At 44.9% G+C, this 20,435-nt stretch overlaps 1 protein-coding gene across 2 annotated transcripts in view; it reads right to left on the reverse strand.

The window, feature by feature from the left end:
- Positions 1 to 1,170: 1,170 nt before the first annotated feature.
- The window catches only part of RUNX1 (RUNX family transcription factor 1), a 174,558-nt gene continuing 155,293 nt past the window's right edge, over positions 1,171 to 20,435 (reverse strand). Inside the window, exons 7-8 of one of the 2 annotated variants that reach the window (XM_068425022.1) lie at positions 5,252 to 5,413; positions 1,171 to 1,664 (exon numbers count right to left, since the gene is read on the reverse strand). In XM_068425022.1, the coding sequence (XP_068281123.1) occupies positions 1,171 to 1,664; positions 5,252 to 5,413 (656 nt within the window). Of the gene's footprint in view, positions 1,665 to 5,251; positions 5,432 to 20,435 lie in introns of both variants that reach the window. The other variant, XM_068425023.1, reaches the window with a different exon arrangement.

Raw genomic sequence — 20,435 nt, forward strand, 5'->3', positions numbered from 1 at the left:
AAATCATTTCAGTGGGAGTTGGGCACCTAAATGCCTTTGAGGATCTGAGCCCAGTTAGCTGAGTAAAATGAGAGTGAGATAATTGTAAACAATATTTCTAGGTAATTAGGAGGTCACTTTACCCATCGTTATTCTAGCCTTTTTCAATGTGATAAATTTGACTTTGGCTGCTACCAAAAAAGGCAACTGCTGATCTTTTTTAATATAGGCATATTTAAATAATAATAGTATCAACAAATAAGAAAAGTCTAAATATCAAGCATAAATATCAATGAACTCATCAAAATAGTACAGTAGTTGAAAATGACCCAAGGCTGTAGCCGTTGTATTAAAAAAAAAAAAAGTCCAAGAGAAAAAAGTTAAATTAACTCATTGAAAAAGGGGCTGATTCTTTCAGTTGACAAAGCAAGAAAGAAGCAAGCATGATTAAAACAAAAAAAAAGAGTAAAATCTTTTTTTTTTGCAATTTATAAGGTGCCAAGAGAAATAAAACAAATTAGATGCAAAGCAGGATGAGCTGCATCCTAAAAAAAAAAACCCAAAACAACAACCCCAAAACAAAACAAAAAAAACTCCAGCAATAAAAAAATTCCATATTCTTTGGAATATACAACATGGTTAAAAAAAAAAAAGAAAGAATGAAGTTCAACATATAAAACCTCTCATTCACAGCATTGCTAAAACAGAAGCATTCACAGTTTCCCTCTGGGAATCTTCCTATACTTCCTTACAGTTAGTATGTCCATAAGATGCAGTAAACTCACTAAGATTTTTTTACGTTTTAAGTCTTAAAAATAGAAGTGAACCGAAACTCTCTTTAGGGCTGTGGAGACCTTCAAGCCCAGGCACGTTAGAAAGCCACAGGCCTGGAAACAGACGGGGTACTTTTCTACCCACCCTCGCTACCTCTGGACCACCAACTCGGGTATCCTCCTTTCCAGAAGCTCAGCCCCACCGTGAGGGATGCTTTGCTGGAGCGACGTCGCTTCACCAGGAGCTGGCTGATACATACCACCGCTCCTGGGAGCGCTGGCTTCTGGAGGGTTTCCTTCTCAAAGTGATGTATGAACATGGCAGGGCCCATAAGCAAGACAGGTGTTTATGGGATACCTATGGGCACCAGGAAATGGAAAGCACGTTAGTCCTGGCCCATAACTACTTAAAATTTATTCAGTATGGTCGCCACACTGCTTCCTCTAGCCTCGCTGTGGTCGCCATGTTAGTGGGGGAGTTGCTGTGGCTCCCTTCTGCCTCGACCACATCGCTTTGGTTGGGGAGGTTGGGGTTGAGGAGCGTCGATCCCGTGGAGGCATTGGTGCATGGGGGGTGGATGCGTGGAGGGGACCGGTCTCCCCCCGAGATCATGGAGAACTGATAGGAGCCGGCGGAGGTTCCGTAGTAGAGGTGGTAGGAGGGCGAGCTGGTCTGGAACGGGCTGCCTTGGGCCTGCGACGAGCCAGGGTAGGGAGGCGGGAGGTAAGTGTGGTATCTTGTGGCCGTGGACATGGCAGACATACCGATTCCTATCCCTGAACTGACGGGCGTTGGCGTGTAGGTGAACGCTCCCGGGTAGTGCATCCGAGGGTCGGAGATGGAGGGGAGCGTGGAGAAGGAGCGGTCGATTCCCACCCGGGGGTCACTGAACGCAGTCAACTCAGGAGCACCTGGGTGGTGGGGAAGGGAGACAGAGAACTGTTGAACAAACAGAACGGAGCTTCTCCTGTTTGTGGCCATAACCAACACCCAAACTCTGGTCTACGGTTAACTGAAGCTGTGCTGGTACTGCCAGAACAGAGCTATCCCTTACCTGCTCTCCAATGCAGTCACTGTAGTGCTCGTGGATCTGGATGTTTTGGATTAATTTCAGTAAAGCAGCAATTAAAGAGGAGGCCAAGCTCTCGCCCTGTTCTGTATGTGTATGTGTTTGCTCTTAGAGACCTTCCAGCACATGCCATTATTTACAGTTCCAGAGTGCCCTTGTCCTCAGCAGGTGTGTGGGTGGGGAACAGGGACACAGATCTCAAGCTCCTTGCCCAGCATCACTTGACTCACCAGGGACACTGATGGGGCCTAAATATAAATTGTCCAGCTTCTGCATAGTCTCTCCTTGGTCCCAGTTTTATTTGCTGACTCAAATGAGAAGCTCCATGGTGCAGAGATTGTCCTTCGTGTACACAAACCTGCACAGGCGGGATTTACGCACACAGGCTCAGCCCAGCTGTCAGCACTTCGCAGTACAGTTCCCCATTGACTCTCAACACTACCAAAGTAAAGATAAATCAGGTTCACTTAAGGTCTTTGTATCTGGGTCCTCATATAATGTCTATATAATTGTTACCAGCTTCTGAAAATCTTGGCTCTAATGAGTATGTTAAAAAGGACAACAATAGTACTGCCTTTTTAAAGCAGAATGATATATTTGGGGGTGGCCTTTTTTCTTCCTTTCATGTCTGCTAGAAGCCTTTCTCATCCTGCTAAGTGAAATGTTTTATAGGACAGTCAAATTCTGCTCTGCTTTGTCTGACATCAGTGGAAGTATGCCCGGTCCCATCGTCTCCTTCCCTGGTGTGCAAGAATTAAACAAGCGGAGCAGATAATGGCCACTTTAGGAAGGATCTTCATCATGACTCAGATTAATGGAAGGTGTCAGTCCCTAGAGTTGGCAGCAGTGCATGATTAAAATAACAACAATAATAATTAAGAAAAAATCTTTCCAGAAGACAACTTCTTCTGTCAGACAAGGCGTGGAGTCTGCAGAAGAGGAGCCATGCGCTGAAGGAAATACTCATGAGAAGAAGCAGAGAGAAAACAAAGCTCTTGGCTCTGACTGGATTTAAAACTAGAGCAGACACACTCCAGCGCCAAGGTCTGAAAGCTCGTCAACACCACAGCCAGCACACTTTGATGAATTTCTATAAATTTCTTAGAAAAGCTCTGATGCATGCTGTATGCTTCCTTTTTGAGTTTGCCTTCCATTTTTTTTCTGGAAGATGAATGGGACCCCTGAACACATTTCCTTCCCCTAGACCCCAGCACCTTTAGATTTAACATGGCAAGATACACTATGGTATGGAATGGCAGGAGCTTCAGAGTAGCTAAGGTTGAAGGTGGCATCTGACAACCTGCCAGATTTTAAATGGTACTTCCACACCTCATTCCTGAGAAAGAAATCAAACTTACTGAAACTGCCTGGACACATCACTTATCAGATGAGGGTTTCTTCTGCCCAGTTTGGCAAAAAGCAGAATAAGACGACTTAATGTCAAGGTGTTTCAAGTATGTCCCATATCCTTGCTTTTTCTTTTGAGGCACCACGTCTTTAGATTGTAGGGCATAAAAAAACCCTCAAATTTTCTCTTTGTTCTGACAAGGAGAAATTTCTTAGATAGACAGCAAGTGTGTGTGACAGTAATGGGACTGGGGAGAAAATATTGTGAAAGATTTTTCTGAGGATACTGAATGACATTTAATATAGAAGTAACATTTCAGAAGCATTATAAAAAACACTGAAGATGTGTAGAGATGAGCCCCCATGTACAGAATTAAGACAGGAAAGAAAGAATGCTGACATGTAAACAAAGCTCTTCTAGGTTTCTTCACAAATCATGGAGAAACTATGCCTGCCCCAAGGTAAATCACTTTTTGACCACAGGCACAAAAAGCACTGGCAAGCGATAGTGCTGGTGCTCTACCTCGATGCTCACCATGTGCCACAAAAGAAACACAGCGTGCGGTTGCTCCACGCATACACGCTGCGGTTACTCCACTCCATACATACTCCATGCTATCTTCTGTTAGGCGTGCAGTCCTGGGGCCAGCCACTATGGAAGCCTTCGGTGCTCATACCGTGCACAGCACAATAAGGGCCCTGGTACACAATGATGACATTTGGGCACTACGGCAATGCAATAAATACCTCATTTCAATACTGAGTGTATTCACTCATTTGAGTGCAACCTCAGCCGCCACACTGGTAAAGGTAAAATGTGACTAACGTTTCCATTTGGTCTGATTTATATATCCACACCTACAAGTACACATGCATCAGGCATCCCTGTATAGGGTTTGAAAATCAAAATAGCTGGTAAATATATAAAACAATTCTGTCCAGAAAAATTACTTTTCTAAGTAAAAAACTTGATGAAATAATAAGTTTTACTTGAAATTTTCTGGTTGCTATGAAGAAGACCTTTTTTCATCCTTCTCCATTTTCTCTGTTTCTGCATTTTGCCAGTGGAAAGGAGTGCAAAGGGAGGGAAACAGAAGGGAGAAAGTAAAAAGGAGTCTTTGCATTTTAAAGGAAGAGTGTGTCAAGGAAGAATGAGAATTTTTATAGCCTTTTTTTAAAACAAGAAATTTCCTTCTTTTTCCTTCTGAAAGACTTCCCGTATTTTCAGTTATCTCTAAGGTATCTATAAGACCTAACAAATAATTTACTTTTGGTGGGCATCAACTCTGTGACTCTTTCAAAGAAGGCTCTATATGACAACAATAAGACAGGCTGGAGCACGTTCAAGTGATTCTCTCTGATCTTAGAAGAAGCCCTGAGTATTCCAATGAGAGCAGTATGTGCAGCCAAATAAGATATTTTTGAAAAAGCCGTGTGCAAATTTGAATTATATGGCTGTCATTCATTTTAAGAAAATTCCTGCTATTGAACACACATATTGGTTCAATATGTCGGCAGATGGTCAGTTGAGTATGGTGGAAACCAGGGGTGTAGCTTTCACTTCCACACTATATTTTTATGTTGGCTTGTAAAGCTCTGCAGTACAATTTGACGAAGATGTAACAAGACAATCCAGCACAACACTTAAAATGTCAAACCCCACCATCCTGCAGTCAGTGTGTCCACCCATAACCTGCTGTGCTCTGGTCTGAATTTAGAGTGAGGGAAGGAAACAGAACTGAAATATCTGTGGCATTCATTTCTTGGCAGCTACGATAGCTCTTCAGCACTCCAAACTATTTTTATAGTTCCATACATCTTCAAAGTGCTGGTTTCTCCTCTTTTTTTTTTTTTTCTTTTTTGACAACGATATGTTGGGCCCCATACCATGTTTCTTTACTCTGTGCACAAATCCCAGCAAAGCGTTGGAGAAGGCTTGCTGCAGAGGGCCCGCAATAGGCTTCACTGTAACTGGAGAGAAGCTGTGGCAGCACCCTGGGACGTTGCAACCGGTTTGTATTGGACTCAGCCTGGAGGCTTTGGTGAGGCCTGGTGTGGGAGGACTAACTTTTAGGTACTTACTTGACAGCCGGCTGGAAAGCTCTGCGGTGAGGGATGTCATGCCGCTAGCCCTGCCGGGTGATATTGGCGTGGCGGGGTGCACGGAGGGGGTGGCAATGGAGCCCAGGTACTGGTAGGACTGGTCATAGGACCATGGTGGAGATGGCTGTACTTGCCTTGTGTCTGCAATGAAAAAGAGACCTATAGGCTTTTTGAATGATAAAACTTTGCAATCAAATATGTGAACCAAACCTCATGGCGGAAATAAAAACTTAAATGCCAAGATAATTACATTTCAGTTCCATAATCCCCTTTGTCAAGAGACCTTCAAATGAATTGCCTTCTAAAGTATTATTTGTGCATCTGTGAGTTTTGATTGGTTGATTTTTTTCTTGTGAAGCTTTTGATATTTCACATTGATGGTGGGCAGGGAGAAGCGGTCAAGGAAAAGCAGATTAAGCTTTCCAAGGTGAAAGACTATTCATTGCTGAGATGCATTAGTATTTCGCGCTGTGTGTTCACAGCCCTTTCAGCCAAAAAGGCATGTCTTGCATGGCACCAAGGAGACAAAAATACTGAACTGTGAATGTTTCGGTGCAAGCATGTAAGTAGAGAGAGAAAAATAAGATGAAAATGTGTGAGAGACAGAGATGAAGAGTGAAACTAGTGTCCTCCAGAAGGCAGACTCTGAAATGGAGGAATAGGACTGGGGAATTTGACTTCCTCAATCTTTTGAAAATCCCAGGCTTAATGAAATTAACAGGTATTTTGTACATCTATTTTGTATACACTAAAATACAGCAATACAATTCAGAGCGATGGGTACATCTACTAGTGGTGGCTGAACTTCAGAAACAGAAAGTCTTACACAAACTGTATGGCACTGCTAAGCTGAAAATGCAGACACCCTACGGGTATAGGCTTTCTGTAGAAACTGCTGCTTCTTGGAAGCAAAATCTCAAAATGCTCAGGTGCGTAAAACATTTATGGAAAAACACTAACCTATTATTTTCTGGCCACATGACCGGTTTGGCTGACGTTTGAAATCGAAGATGCATGGCAGGGAGCTTGTCCAAACCAGTTGCACCAATGCAGAAACAACTCCTTTCTGCTTATTTCATCTTTGCATATGAAGCTGGCATTTTTCAGTGTATAGAAATGTCTAATTTTTGCATAAACCAAAGTGAGAAAGATTCCTCCCCCCTTACCTACCCAGAAATTTTTTTACTATTTTTAGTAAAATCTTTTCTATTTTCTTAAGCTCTAAGAGCATTCTCCTGCAGCTTCATCGAGCTAATTGCCTTTCTGAAAAGAGAAAATGTTGGATGAACTGCATTCAGATAAAACTGATATCAGAATGGAAGGGAAATTTCCCAAGTTTGAGATGAAGGACTTTGATCTTCCATCAGAAAGCCCATCTGGAAATTATTATTTTGTTGTGCTTTATGGAGATGAGTTTTACATTTTGTTTGTTTCATCTGTTTAGAAGGAAAGATTTATACAAAACTCCAAGCTTCTAAAAAATAACTAGTGAAGTCACTTGCAGAATAAACTGAAGTCTTGTAAAGATTTTTGTGCAGAGTAACATTCAAATTCAGATAATATTAATATTTATTTTTTTTCAGGCACACTTCCTTAAAAATAAATTCAGTTGACTCATACTGTTTTAAAAGCAACATCCAATTGGATTAAATGGACTTCAGTAGAAACAAACAAAAAGACATAGGCACAAAGCCTGTCTTATTCTGAATTACAACGTCATCTCACTGTTAATGTATGGTCCGTGTTTATTAAAGATGACAGGGAGACAGATGAGGGAATTCAGTCTCCAGAGGTAGCATTAGAATAAATACCACAAAGCATTGGTAGAGCAAGCGTTATAATGGTATGACACTGTGCGTTTCAGTTCTAAAATGGGGTTAATTAAATCATTACTCCCTTATTTCAGCACGCAATCCCATTGATTTCAGTTCAGCAATGCAGCCGAGTACTAGAATCATGATATGTGCGTTGGAGGGATCGTCAGCCCAGGGATGGAAAGTCCCTCGGCTAGTCCTCCTGCCTGGGAGCCCTCGATGTGCTCTGCCAAGGCTGATGCCACAGGTGACAGAGCCTCCCCTTGGTCACCTCTCTCTCAAGGGCTCTCTTCAACACTGTCACTGCAGGAGCCACTGAACCCCTTTGGCTGGAAATGTTTTATCCCCTGCTTTCAGGTGCTCTGTCCTTAGGTCTTAGCAATGCAGAGAAGAGGGGAAAAGTCTGTCTTCAGAGCGATCTGGGTGTGTGTGAAGGGGGTGCTGCCACCCATCCTTGTTTTTCAGGCTGAAAGGAGAGAATGTACTGTCTGTTCTCTCACGTTACAAACTGCATTGCATGCATCCATCTGCCACTTTTATCCTGTTTCTTACATTGCTGGCTCTTCATGGCAAGAGACATAGTTTTGTCCTGTACCTTGCCCAGCATGCATGGGATCCTCGTCCATAAAACAGCCCCAAGTGCAATAAACACATGAACAACAGTAAGAAGATGCAGAAAAAGATGTAGCAGCTGCCGCAGCGGCAGAAGACAAAGCAAGACCTTGTCACGGATTTACTAAACACTGACAAAACTAAACTGAAATATGGTTTCTTTCTTTTAGTGCTACTAGAATTAGCTTTGTGCTGTGTCCTGACTAGAAGCCAGATAATGGACCCAGTATGTGTCTAGTAACATCTAGAAAGAGACTACGAAGGTATTTGACCTGCCTCATCCATTTGCTGTTATTACTGACCTCTGGGGTACTTGAACCAGTGACAGACAGCCCGAGAGACGCTCATTATTAATCTCCTTATCCCATTAAGTCTTTCTTAAGTGAAAACTCAAACTACCAATCAATTTTCTGTCTTGGTACTTGTATGCCCAATCGCTGTATTTGCTCTTAAAGACTGGCTTTTTGACATCAGACTCGTTAACAAGTCGCAATCTATCCAGTGATGTTAATACAGCGCATTATATGATATACACATATTAAAGCAGGTTGTGTTGACTAACCCCAGGCATCATCTTCACAGTTGTTTAATAACAAGTGGAGGAAAATATTACTGTAATAGCATTTTTATGGCAGCATTTCAGTATCAAGAGGCAGATTCAGCTTCCGGTAAAGGCAAGGTTTGCATTTCCAGAAGCTTCAGTAGGAGCTGGATTAGGGGCCTCAAATAGCATTTTATTTTTGTGATATCTGCTTTTCTTCAGCTTTCAGGTTACCCAAAATTAAACTGGAACCGATCCAAATTTGCCACAGAGCTTAGCTACTCAAAAAAGGCAACAGACTCTTTCTGAACCTATCTCTTTTCTGCTTTCAAAATAACGAGGTGCACTTCTCAGGAGCTAGTAGCTTGGCGTGGGGGAACTGAATGTGTGGGTTCGTGTGGCTGAAGTTAATTTGGTGCAAATACGCTGCAAATAAATGGGAGTTGCTTCCCAACTCAGTGTATCTGTGAAGAGATTTGCAGGGAGAGCTACTTCAACGAAGGGAAATAACAGGGCTTTGGGCCTACACAGTTTTAAAGCCAAACAGGATCCTAAAATCATTTAAAAGCAGATCAAAATAGCACAAAACCAAGGAAGTCTCTCCAGTTGTTGATCTGTGCCCAGTCCTCCCAGTATTTCTCCCATTAGCAAGTACTTTCCATTTCTGCTTTTTATGGTGTGAGAAACTGTATTTAAAACATGAAAACAGTTATTAATTGCAATAAAACACTCCAGGGCGAGAATTATGGTGCAATAATTCACACCTTGCTGTGTAGTCACGAGCTCTCAGCCTCCAGCCCCATGCCTAACAAGCTATTAAGCAGAAAGTATTGAACCATCTTTCATGCCTCGTCATGTTTTATTGCCACGAAAAGGTTGCGTTCGGCTTGTTTTAAAAAGTTGTAATGAAGCTGTACAAATGTTGCATAATGTTTAACAGTTTAATGAAACAAGCTTTGGTTAGAGACTTCGGTGAAAAAGAAAAAAAAAAAAGCCGGTCTCCTCCTTTGATGCTGCTCCCTCTGGGCCTCGTATTTAGCATTTTTCCAGACATTTTCGCCGTGGAAAATTAAAAAGCCTACCCCGAGGAAGGCAGACGGCGGTGGGGTGCGATGCCGGGGGCAGCGGTGTGTCAGTAGGTGGCAGCGGAGACCGCGAGGAAGGCGGCGGCCGGTGCCGGCTGCAGCCCCCGGCGCCCGGCTCCGCGCCTCGCTCCGCGCCCCGGGGCCGGCCGGCGGCCGCCGGGCTCCCAGCGCCGGGCGGACGGCGCAGCGGCCCGGCCGCCTTCCAGGCCCGCTGGTAAAATGACCAGCCGCAGCACGAATTTTCCCGGAGCCGCCGCAGCCCTTGGTGCGACCTTTGCGAACGCCTCTTAGTCATTCCCAGCCGGGAGGCCGCCAGCGCTGCCTGACTGTGGGGCTCTGCTCCGTGCAGGCACCGCGCAGAAGTAGCATCTCTCTTAGGAGCAGCTCTGGGCCCAGCGGGTATCCAAGAGCATGAGTGCACAGGAGGAGATGTATACGCCCTGACCCAAAGATACCCTTGCTCAGCAGAAGTGGCACGGCTAAGCAGGGCAAACACACACCTGCCAGGCAGTGGAGTTGTCCTAGTGTGACACAGGGCACATTTTGGCATCTAAAGTTGTTATTGATAGTCAAGTACAAAAAGAGAAGAGCTCCCTTTGGGCTCAGAGCACAGGACGGATGGGCCAGGACCTCAGTCAAAACCACAGCCTATCTCCTGAGCTCGCACAGAACAGCCTTCTGTCTGTAAAACTGATCCTGAGCACACAGGACACAGAGATCACTGGGACATAACAAACATGAAGTCCTAGGATGCTATTTCTGTGTGATTCTTTTTCAGAGGGGGCACACGCTTTAGAATGTAAAACAACACCCTCCTCTCCCTCCAAAACTCTGTGATGATGTTGGGCACTCGGAAGGTATGAATCAGCAAGTTTCAGTGGGGTTGTGGTGATTCATAGTACCAGCTCAGGATGGTGCTTGAGATGATAGCATAAATGTCTATCACCGCATCATTTCTATATAAAAAATATAACAGTCCATACCAAGTCGCCTTAAAAGAAAGCCCCTGCAAGATGTTATATTCTGATCAGAAAATAATTCTTTTTAGCCATATTAAAAGCTTTAAGCTTTGAATTAAAATCAGATAACAGGTCCCACTATGAGCTGAGAGGAAAAATGCTTATGTGGATGCGTGTGGCTCGTGCTGGGCTGGACACTGCGCACCTCTGAATCTGTTTTATGCTCTTGGAGCGCACAGAGAGACAGTTCTCCGTGTGTCATTGCAGGTCAGACTGCTGCCTGCTCCTAGCCAAGAGGTGCTGCGTAGCCAAATTTCGGTATGATACAGCATGTTCCTGGAAGCTGCAGAAAGGAGCAGCAGGATGTGAGTCAGTAGGCCGTGGCGCGAGGAGGGATGGCAGCGGAGCCGGCAGCAGCCCGGGAGGGAGCAGGTATGCCTTGGACTCAGCCAGGCTCCCCGCCTTTCCACCTTCCCCGTCCTGCCGGGCTGTGCTTGCACATGGACTGCCTGCACGTCCTCTCTCCTCCCTCACCCCTCCGCCTCAGAAATGACAGCTGCCTGCTTGAAAATATAATTACCTGGACAAACTACGAGTGATTTTGTCAGGGGAGACCAGGAGTCAGCCCTTAGTACCAAGCAGCTAATTAGCCTCTATCTGTGTTGATGAAAATCCCCCCCATCCTTGGCACAGCGAGATGAAGAGGAATTGTGAAATAGCCACTGCTGTTGCCGGACTTTTTTTTCTCAAGTTGCAAAAATTTCTGTCAGTCATACGCAACATACCCCAAAAGTCGCATAGCATCGAGCTTTGCAATTCCTCCACCATCCTGGTAAGCACTTCAAAGGCAGCAACTGGCAGAAGACATGGGGTGAATGAAAGCTGGGATTAGTTTACTGGTGTCAAACTCGGAGGCTGACAAGGAGAGAGTCGGATCCTTAACTGCTTTGAAAGGCTTTTCTAGTCTGGGATTTGTCCGTCCCCGCCCCCCCTCCAGTCTGATTTGCTAATCTTTCCAAAGGGAAACAGTTTTTATAGTGTGACTTTCCCTTCCTTTGAGCGCAGGGCAGGAATGGTCTTGATTAGACTTGTTCATTCAGAGAGGTGTCTTGCTTAACAGAGGAAACGGACTATGAGCACAGAAATACTCCGCGTAGTTTTGTGCTCAGGAGAAAGATGCCGTCTGCCTCCTTCCCTCCTTTGCCAACATCTCTTAACTGCCTGTCTCTGCCTCTTCTCCCTGCTTGCTTTCTCTCATTGCCCCAAGCCCCAGCAGCTTCAGGTGAAGGTGTGAGAAGCACTAGGGACTGTAACATGGTCCTGCGTGAGTCTAACCTAGTCTGCCGCTGAAGCAAGGCATCCAAGATGACTCAATCTCCCTCCCTCACTCAGGACCCAGCAAATCCTCAGCCTAATGCAGCACTGTGAAAAGGTGTGTCATCTCCCGGCAGCTGAGAGAATTAGTCAGTAGCTTAAATAAGGGGGACTTTCCAAAGGACAATTTCATCACTGGCAGCGGCAGCAGCAGTGGCAGCAGCCGCACAAGGCTGGTATTCTCATACCTCTCAGTGCTGGAACATGAGGAGCTGGAAAATTACAGAGCAAACTGTAAAATTCCACCAGCAGCTACTTCACCCTTCAGGGTGGTTTCCCTCCATGTGCCAGGCTGTGGAAACCGCTGTCACACCACAGAGCCACCTCCCACCACAACAGCTGGGAGACCTGCTGGTTTCACAGAGGTGGGTGCGAGCTCTGATTTGCCCCCAGGGAAAGTTTTTCAAAGCCTTCTAATTTTACTAGAAATTTATAGGAGATGAGCATCCACTCCTCTCCGTGGCCTTGAAAAGCCCCTTTTAGATTGCTGACAGGTGACAGGACTTACTCTAGTTGAGAATGACAATGACAGATATGTCACGTGTCTGGAAATTTTTAAGTTGGAGGGGGGAAGAACCACCCAAATCCCCAGCTATTCTCTGGAAGAGAGATCTTTGGCAGCGACCTCCTGCCTCAATGTTTGCTTTCATTTTATTTCAATATTACTGTGGTTTTGTGGAGTATTGCAAAGGCTAGAGAAGTTCTAGAGGCATTTGAGCCTCTAAAAAATCTCCTGTGGGATAGAAGAACGAGGAAGTTTCTCCACACTGAGGCATCACACTTGAGACTAAAGAAGAAAAATATCAGCCTCAAGCAGAAACCTTTCAAAAAACAGTTGCTGAAGCTGTTTGTTCTACCTGCAGTGCTTAGTGTTGATACAGAACTTCCCAAAGCATGCTAGGTGCTGCATGGACATACAGAAGGGTACCAGCCCCTGAGAAGGATCGAGTGTATAGTAAAAAAGACCTTAGAAAACCACAGACAAAGAGTGGTGTGATTAGGTGCTGGGGTGCAGAGCACCATTTCTGCTGTTCATTCAGTACTTTGCATTCAGTTTCTGTGAATCATCTACTCCTGACTAATCTTCTGTGTTAGCTCGTTTCTTTTCAGGGCTGCACTAGAAAGGGTCTTGAGGACAAAAATGATGCAAATCTGCCAGTGCCTTTGAGGATATCTGTTCTCCAGTGCTGAATGCAGCAGAAGACTGGAAGTCTTATATGAAGATTTTTTGCTAGGTTTTCTTTAGAAATAGATGGCAGGGGAGGGAGAAAACCAAACAAGTGCATCCTAATGGTTTGTTTAAATTTCCTTCACTCTCTTCATGTCCATGTCAAGGAAATCAGTGCTCCAATGATACTAAGGTACCTGGAGATGATACAAAAGGCAGCACGAGAAAGTACCTGTTCTAGCTGTGTGTATTTTGGGAATAGAAGGAGAAGATGTATGTATTTCTTCAAGTTTGAAGCTGACTGAATGAGCTGCCTAGACTAGCAGAACCATATATGCGCAACGTGCCTTAAAGTAGCATTTTAGCAATGGCAAGTCGTTGCGGGAAGGGGGGTGTCCCTATAAAACCTCTCAGGTCTCATTGCTAACTTGGTGCCAGAATCAGGAAGTGCAGACAACTCCAAATACCAAACTGTGAAAACTCGGATTTCACAATCAATGTATGTGCTGCCCTAGCAGGTTAGTACATAAGCTGCTCAAATGAAATATAAACCATCTCTCCTCCTGAGTAAGCACACTCCTTCTGGGCTGGCGTCACTGCTGCTTTGAAGAACATGATGGCATTATGGGCAAACTGCAAAGTCTCTGGGTGCCAGTGACATGCATAAGTTGGAAAGCTGAGTTTTGCAAATTAAGGATGCATTGTTCTTTGTCTTCAGAGGTATGAGTCACCCTGGAGAGCTGCAGTTATTTGTTCAAGAGGGAGACTCCATTCCACCACCCGTCCTCCTCTTCCCTCCCTCCCCACATCAACGAGGAATGAAGTACAAGAATTCAACCTTGACCTTCCACTCTTCTGGCTCCCCTGGAGGAGACACGCTGTCAGACTCGGTGCCGCTGCAGTGTTCTCCCCTATCTCTGAGCGTACTGATGAAACACAAACTGAAACAGTGAGGAATCAGGGACAGATACTATGTGGACGGCAGCGGCGAGCAGACTTCACCCTTCGTCCCATTGTGCCCAGCCTGGGAGGCAGCGCAATGCAGAGAGTCCGGTGGCACAGGCATAAAGATGCAGTACAAGCATGTACACTTGTGTACGTGCACATACACATGTGTACACACAGGTACACGTGTGTACACGCACATACAATTGTCTACTTGCTGCATGGCACTGTGGTTTCCTCTAGCTTCAGAGATGCCAGGGAGAGAGCAGGTTGTGTGCTGCTGCTGGGAGGGTGTATGATTTGCAGTGACCTGCACAGGGACTAGAGGGTGGAACATATTGGGGGAGTTACTGCTCTCTTGATCATCTTGGTAAATTCACACCTAGAAATCACATCTTTCTGAGTCTGGAGGGGAATCACGTGGGGACTGTGGCAGCTTCCCCTAAGCTGCTGCCACAGTTTGTATGACAAACTCTGCCAGACAACAGAGCACCTCTGTTCCTGTCCTACTTATCCCCTCACCAGCTTCTCCCTTTTGCTGCTCTAGGGCCCAGCTACTGCTCTCCTCTTTGCCTTTCCCTGAACCACACAAGTATATAAATATGTAAAGGGCAAGTGTCATGAGGATGGAGCCAGGCTCTTCTCAGTGACATTCCTTGACAGGACAAGGGGCAATGGGTGCAAGCTGGAACACAGGAGGTTCCACATAAATATGAGGAAAAACTTCTTTACGGTGAGGGTGACCGAACACTGGAACAGGCTGCCCAGAGAGGTTGTGGAGTCTCCTTCTCTGGAGACATTCAAAACCCGCCTGGACGCGTTCCTGTGTGATATGGTCTAGGCAATCCTGCTCCGGCAGGAGGACTGGACTAGATGATCTTTCGAGGTCCCTTCCAATCCCTAACATTCTGTGATTCTGTGATTCTGTGAAGTACGTGATCGCCTCCCAGCTAATTAATTCCTTGCTCCTCGCACTGCCCCTGAGGAAGGGTATTATTGCAACCCTCATTGTAGCAGATGGAGATCGGATGCGTGCAGAAAGCAAGGCTCCAGTTCAGCAGAGCAGTCAGGGCACAGAGCTCAGTACTTGGCTGACTCAGAGCACATGTGAGTTACCTGATGTCACCCCGGCAGGGAAAGTTCACCTGTAAAAACACCTTGGGGTAAATGTATCCACTTTGTCCTAGTTAGCTCACATCTTGAAAGCAGTCTACCTGAAGCGCAGGGCTCAGGCGGGGTACAATGCTCACTGAGAAGCAGGTCAATTAGCCCATCTCACTACCTTGCTGCTGGTGACAGCAGCTGCTTCCAGCCTGCCTTGGGCAGTTATATCACGCCCTGGAAATGCAGACGCAAAACTAGGATGCTAATTGTGTACAAAGTGTAATGCTGTCTCCTGGCTCTTGGGGGAGGATTCATCCCACCTGAGAGATCTACAATGTAGGTGTCTACCTCTGAGCTACTTGTCTAGACTCTAGACTTTATTGCCAACAGGGTAAAACAGACACTTGTGGGGTGCAAGTAATTTCATCCTAAGGGAGACACCTAAGCCAAGCCAGGCGGGTGAATCACACCCGATGAACAGCTGCTTCTCTCTCCCATCGCAAAGATACCAGATGACCGTGTCAGATGGAGACACACAAAACACGGATGTCTAAAGTTAGGTGAAATGAATCCCAGCACGGTTACACCTCCAAAGTTTCTCTTTCATGGGGTGGAGCATGACCAAAGGAAGTGGAGAGATACCTCCTGGGCCAGGACCTGGAAGTCACATTGAGTCACTATTTGCAGACATCGGATTACCTGCACCTTCCTCTCTAGGGCGATACTCTCCATGCCCCTAGGCTGGACCTGACCCTGCTGGTTCTGGGAGGGGATTGCTGATACCCTGGTGCCCAGCCCCAGAGCCATTGCCTGAGAGGGACTCTGCCTTAGGGTGTTCAAGAAGGCAGTCACGAGTTCATGTCACAGTGAAACGTTTCCTAGCTTTGCGTCTACATTTCAAGACAATTAAATATGAGGCTGAAAATTCCTTGGATGGATTATTCCCACTGGAAAACCAATGCCACAAAAAAAAAGAGAAGAGCTGAATGAAGAAGTCTCTGCAGTCCACTGGGAGACACGGTGATAAAGGGATGACTGCAATGTGGCCTCAGGTATCTACAGGTTGCTCCTGATGATGTGAACTAATTACTCCATATTAAAGTTCTTTAGCCTACAGATAAACAAAAAGTTCTCATCAATCTCTTCTTTTACACTTTCAGCGCTCCCTCCACTTTTTCAACATGAAAGTAGTGGAAGAAAAAATGTAGTCTCTGGAGCTTACAGTCATTTTATCCCCCCACTAAACACTGACCTTGATGTGAACTAATTAGGATTGCAACAGATTATTAATACGAGTTGGTAAGGTGGATTTTTGTCAGTATAAAAGAGGCCTTTGAAAATAACAGCCATTTACACTTTCATGATCTCATCCCAAGTGCTCAGAAGAAAGCCTATAAACTAATAAAGCAGAATTCATCCAGGGGCACTCTGCACACACAGCTGAGTATCACCCCTCCAAACCCCTATTCAGGATGGCAAATGAAATTTGCCTAGATTCTTTTAAATTCCTACACAAACCAGGATTAAAACAACTTTTGGTAATAAGCAGATCTCTGATGATCTAAAGACACACTGGTTCATTTTATTGACTTAGAGAAAGTTAAGTGACATATCAAATGCAACCTTCATACTTTTAACAACTGAGGTCACCTTGAGAAAAATGATACTGAGCCCAGTGGTATGAAACCTCTCTCCAGAGTGCAGCTTTGATTTACAAGGTGAAGTAAGGTCTTCTTCATGTGAACATGTATTTGTAAAGTCAGTTTGACTTAGAATGATGCATGGATTTTTTTAAAAAGGAGGTAACTAAGAAACCATTGGTCATTATAGTACTAAACTAAAACGGACTTGTTGAAAACTCTATTAAATGATCTGCTCCTCTAAACTGTCAAGCTGGTTTTGAGGAGATCTGCAAAACTGAAATGGAAAATGAGTCAAGCCCAGAAGTATGTGCTGAAAGCCCCAACTCACTGGGTTGTCGGGAGCATTCAGTCCTGAAATACATTTAAAATACCGTTTAAGAAATGCTTTGCTTCCTTTACGAAATCCCTTGGCACTTGCTGTGTAGCTGAGGAATGCAGCATCCTGCTGTGCTTCGGCCATCACCAATTCCACCCGACCTATGGCCCTGGCGGGTGGCAGCAGGACATCTCCCCTGACTCCCCCCTGAATCAGAGAGGCTGGAGGAGTACAGCCAGAGGAAGAGATATTAAAAGGAAGGTAAAGACTCATCTCCTTGTTCAACCCTTTGCCACAGCTGCAGGAGCAGGAGTGCTCAAGACATGAACTAGGTCCAGCTCAGTCGGCATGTTCACTCTGCTGGCCATATTTAAATGTTATTTCATTATTGTTATTTATTATTTTATTTGTTACTGATTTCAGAGCAAGCTAGATCTAAATCTGAAGGGCAAAAGATACAGGCAGCATGAGCTTTGAAGTTAAAAGTGCTTCTCTCTTTAGTGCTACTCAAGTTGCCAAGCAGAAGCTCATCAAATCAACACACAGAGAAGGTGTTGCAGGGCTGAAGCCCCTCAGTAGTCCTTCCAAAGCAAGGTGCCAAAAAATGAGACTCCTGAACAAGCAGGCGCAGGGCTTTGAATGCAGGGCTCAGCCAGAAACGCCCTGGACACACACTCTCCATCAGGATGGTTGGGGAGGGGTCTGCCCCGAACAGGGAGGATACACCTGTGCCACCCATCAGGGCAACGATGCCTGGAGGGGCCCCGGGGGGAGCCTGCTGATGCCCCAACTCCCGTATTCCTCCCTGCCCCTTCTCCTGGAGCTCATCTTGTGGGGGACCTGGGACAACGAGGCTGCTCAGAAACATGCTCTGCGGCCCCAAATTTGTGTGCCCATGTCCCGATTGTAATTTCTGGTTTGTGTGCAGGTAGGTGCTACCAGAATGGGTGGAGTAAGGAATAACAGTGTTGAAGGAAAATTGTAATCCAGTATAGAAAAGAAGTGTCAACACATGTCAAATGTTGCAAAATGGCCCAGTGTGGAAGAAATAAAGTAATTCCCAGTATTAACCTACAAACAGCTGTTGTGTTGCGAGGCTGAGAAAAGTTTCTTTTTGGAATAGGCAATGTGTGATGTTCTACACAAACAACAGTTTTGTTTCACTTTCTGTATTAAACATCTTAAAAATTAACCTTTAATAGACTAACCACTTCTGAATGGCTTGAAAAGCCTAGCTTCCTATAACCTCTTTTCAAATTACAACCTGTGACTACCCTGTCTGCTCAAAAATATCATGTAAAATTACTGTTCTCTGTCAGCAGTTATGAACCTATGAAACACTGACACATCAAAAACTTTTTAGCAACTTAGTTAAACACAGCTAAACTCCATTGAGCGTGCTGAACTGAGCAGTTTTAGACAACTGTGGCATGGAGAGTAAGATCACAAGTCATCATTATAAGCAAAAATAACTTTTTCTCATTTAAGAAACTATATCAATGCTAAACATAATTGTGATTTGTAAGCAATTATTAAATAAATATTTAAGGAAGAGTAAGAACAAACAAAGGCATTTACATTTAATGTAAAAACCCAGTGTGATGGCAAGAAACAAGGTTATTGTGGGTTATAGATTGTTGGCTTGGTCAGGAAAAAAAACACTTCAGAAATTGCCCTAATTGAAATATTTTTTATGTCTACATTTTCACAATTTTAAAAATTGGCAAAATTTTGAAACAATTCATTTAAATTCAACCAGAAATTATACATTTGCTGCTGTTGTTTTGCAGTTGTTGATATTTTGGGACTGCCAGAGAAACAAAACAAAAACCCCCTTCATTTATTTGTGCAGCTTTTTACTCTGTTTAAATTAATATGCTGTATTACTCATTTTTTCCCCAACGTGATCCTAAAATGATTGCTTAGCTGCACTCGCATTAGTCTCTCCTGCCAGTGAATTAAGTATGAAATGGTTTATTCCCCCGTCCTCCAGCAGCTCTTCCCCCATCCTCACATGCTCATTTAGCCAGTCTGAACTTACAGATAAGCTGATGATGAGACACTAGAAGGCAAAACCAGACAATTACCTAGGCAAATGTTTGAAGGATTTTGGGCCCTGGGGCAAAAATGCTGTTTACTGAAGACAGAAAGCGCCATTTCTACTTAGCACAAGCCAGTGTGTCTGAACTCAGCAGTTCTGGATAGTGGCCACCAGTGGACTCAGAGCAAGGTTTATAGGTGCAAGATAACATCACGCTCCCGTCTGCATTTCATCACCGCAGGGCTTTTTTCTGTATTCTTAAACAAAGGCATGCAAGTACCAACAGAAGTATACTTTAACATCTGTCTTTATATTCACTCATTACATAGTTAATCATTTATTTTTATGCTGAAGACCACCCCAACAAGGTGCAAGGGCAGATCCTCAGCTGGCTTAGTTAGTAGAGCAAGGTCAACTTGCATTGACTGAAGAGCTGTCTTTTGGTGTAGTTCTGCACCTTTCAAAACTCACTGGATATGAGTAGGTTTGCAGTGCTTCATGGTCTCCTTTTTCACTTCCTACTTTCCTCCTTGAAAGGTGTTTTGGGGCAAAGAACGGAGACTGCGGTAAGAGTCAAGGTGGGGAGGAATGAGAAAAAAGCGTTGAGGTGCATTTCATGCTGCTCCTCCCACCCAGCCCTCCCATCTACCCACTCCCATCTGCACAGCCCTGGTGATGCAACCAGTGATGGCACTGGCAAAAATGGAGGAGATCAGGCTAGAAAGCTTAGGAAAAAGGATGTGGGAAAGCCGCTGAACTGTACAACTGATCTTTCACCTGGATGGGTGGACCCAGTCACTAACAGTACCACAGTACTTCTGCCAACTCAGGAGGCTCAGTTAGCCTTTGCTGACACATGGCAAACAGGTATGTGGCAAGAGTCTGGAAGGCCACTCTGCATTTTCAGGCTGTTTCAGCAGTAGGGAGTGAACTCCAGCTCAAGTAAATGCTCAGCCACATGCTTCCTGTCTGAGTTCGTGAAAAATTGCCATTAACATAGTAAATGGAAAAAAACCTGCAGGTCTTCAGCCCCTGCCTCCTTCTGCCACCCACTCTCAGCGGAAAGAAGGGCACAACAGAAAGGCCAGGAAAAGGTTCTAATTTAGGACCAGAAGTACCATCTGACCAGAATAGAGCTAGAAAATAAAGCTGACTCCATTTGGACACAACACTTTGAAAGAAATAGCCCACATTACAGTCTCCAGAGGATGCCCATCAAAGACATTTGTGCAACAGAACTGGAGGAGAAAGAGTGGATGAAGGGAGATCACAAGGCCAATGATGGATGACCAAGACAAAGATCAGGCTCCTGCCTTCAAACTGAGAGTGAATGGTGTCTGGAGCCAGGCTGATCCTCCACCCAGGCTGAGCTGCTTCAGCGCCAGGAAGCAGAGGATCTCAGTCACGCTGGCATCCGTGCCTAGCACCTTTCACCACCTCTGAGATCTCAAGAAATGGCCCCAAAATGCTAGGTAAATGGCACAGGTGCTAGGCACACAGATAAGAAGCTATTAATAGCACTAACCCAGCTGGAGGTAAACTTTCCAGTAAGAGTGCGACA

The sequence above is a fragment of the Nyctibius grandis genome, chromosome 2 (assembly GCF_013368605.1).
Source record: "Nyctibius grandis isolate bNycGra1 chromosome 2, bNycGra1.pri, whole genome shotgun sequence".
NCBI classification, from domain to species: domain Eukaryota; kingdom Metazoa; phylum Chordata; class Aves; order Nyctibiiformes; family Nyctibiidae; genus Nyctibius; species Nyctibius grandis.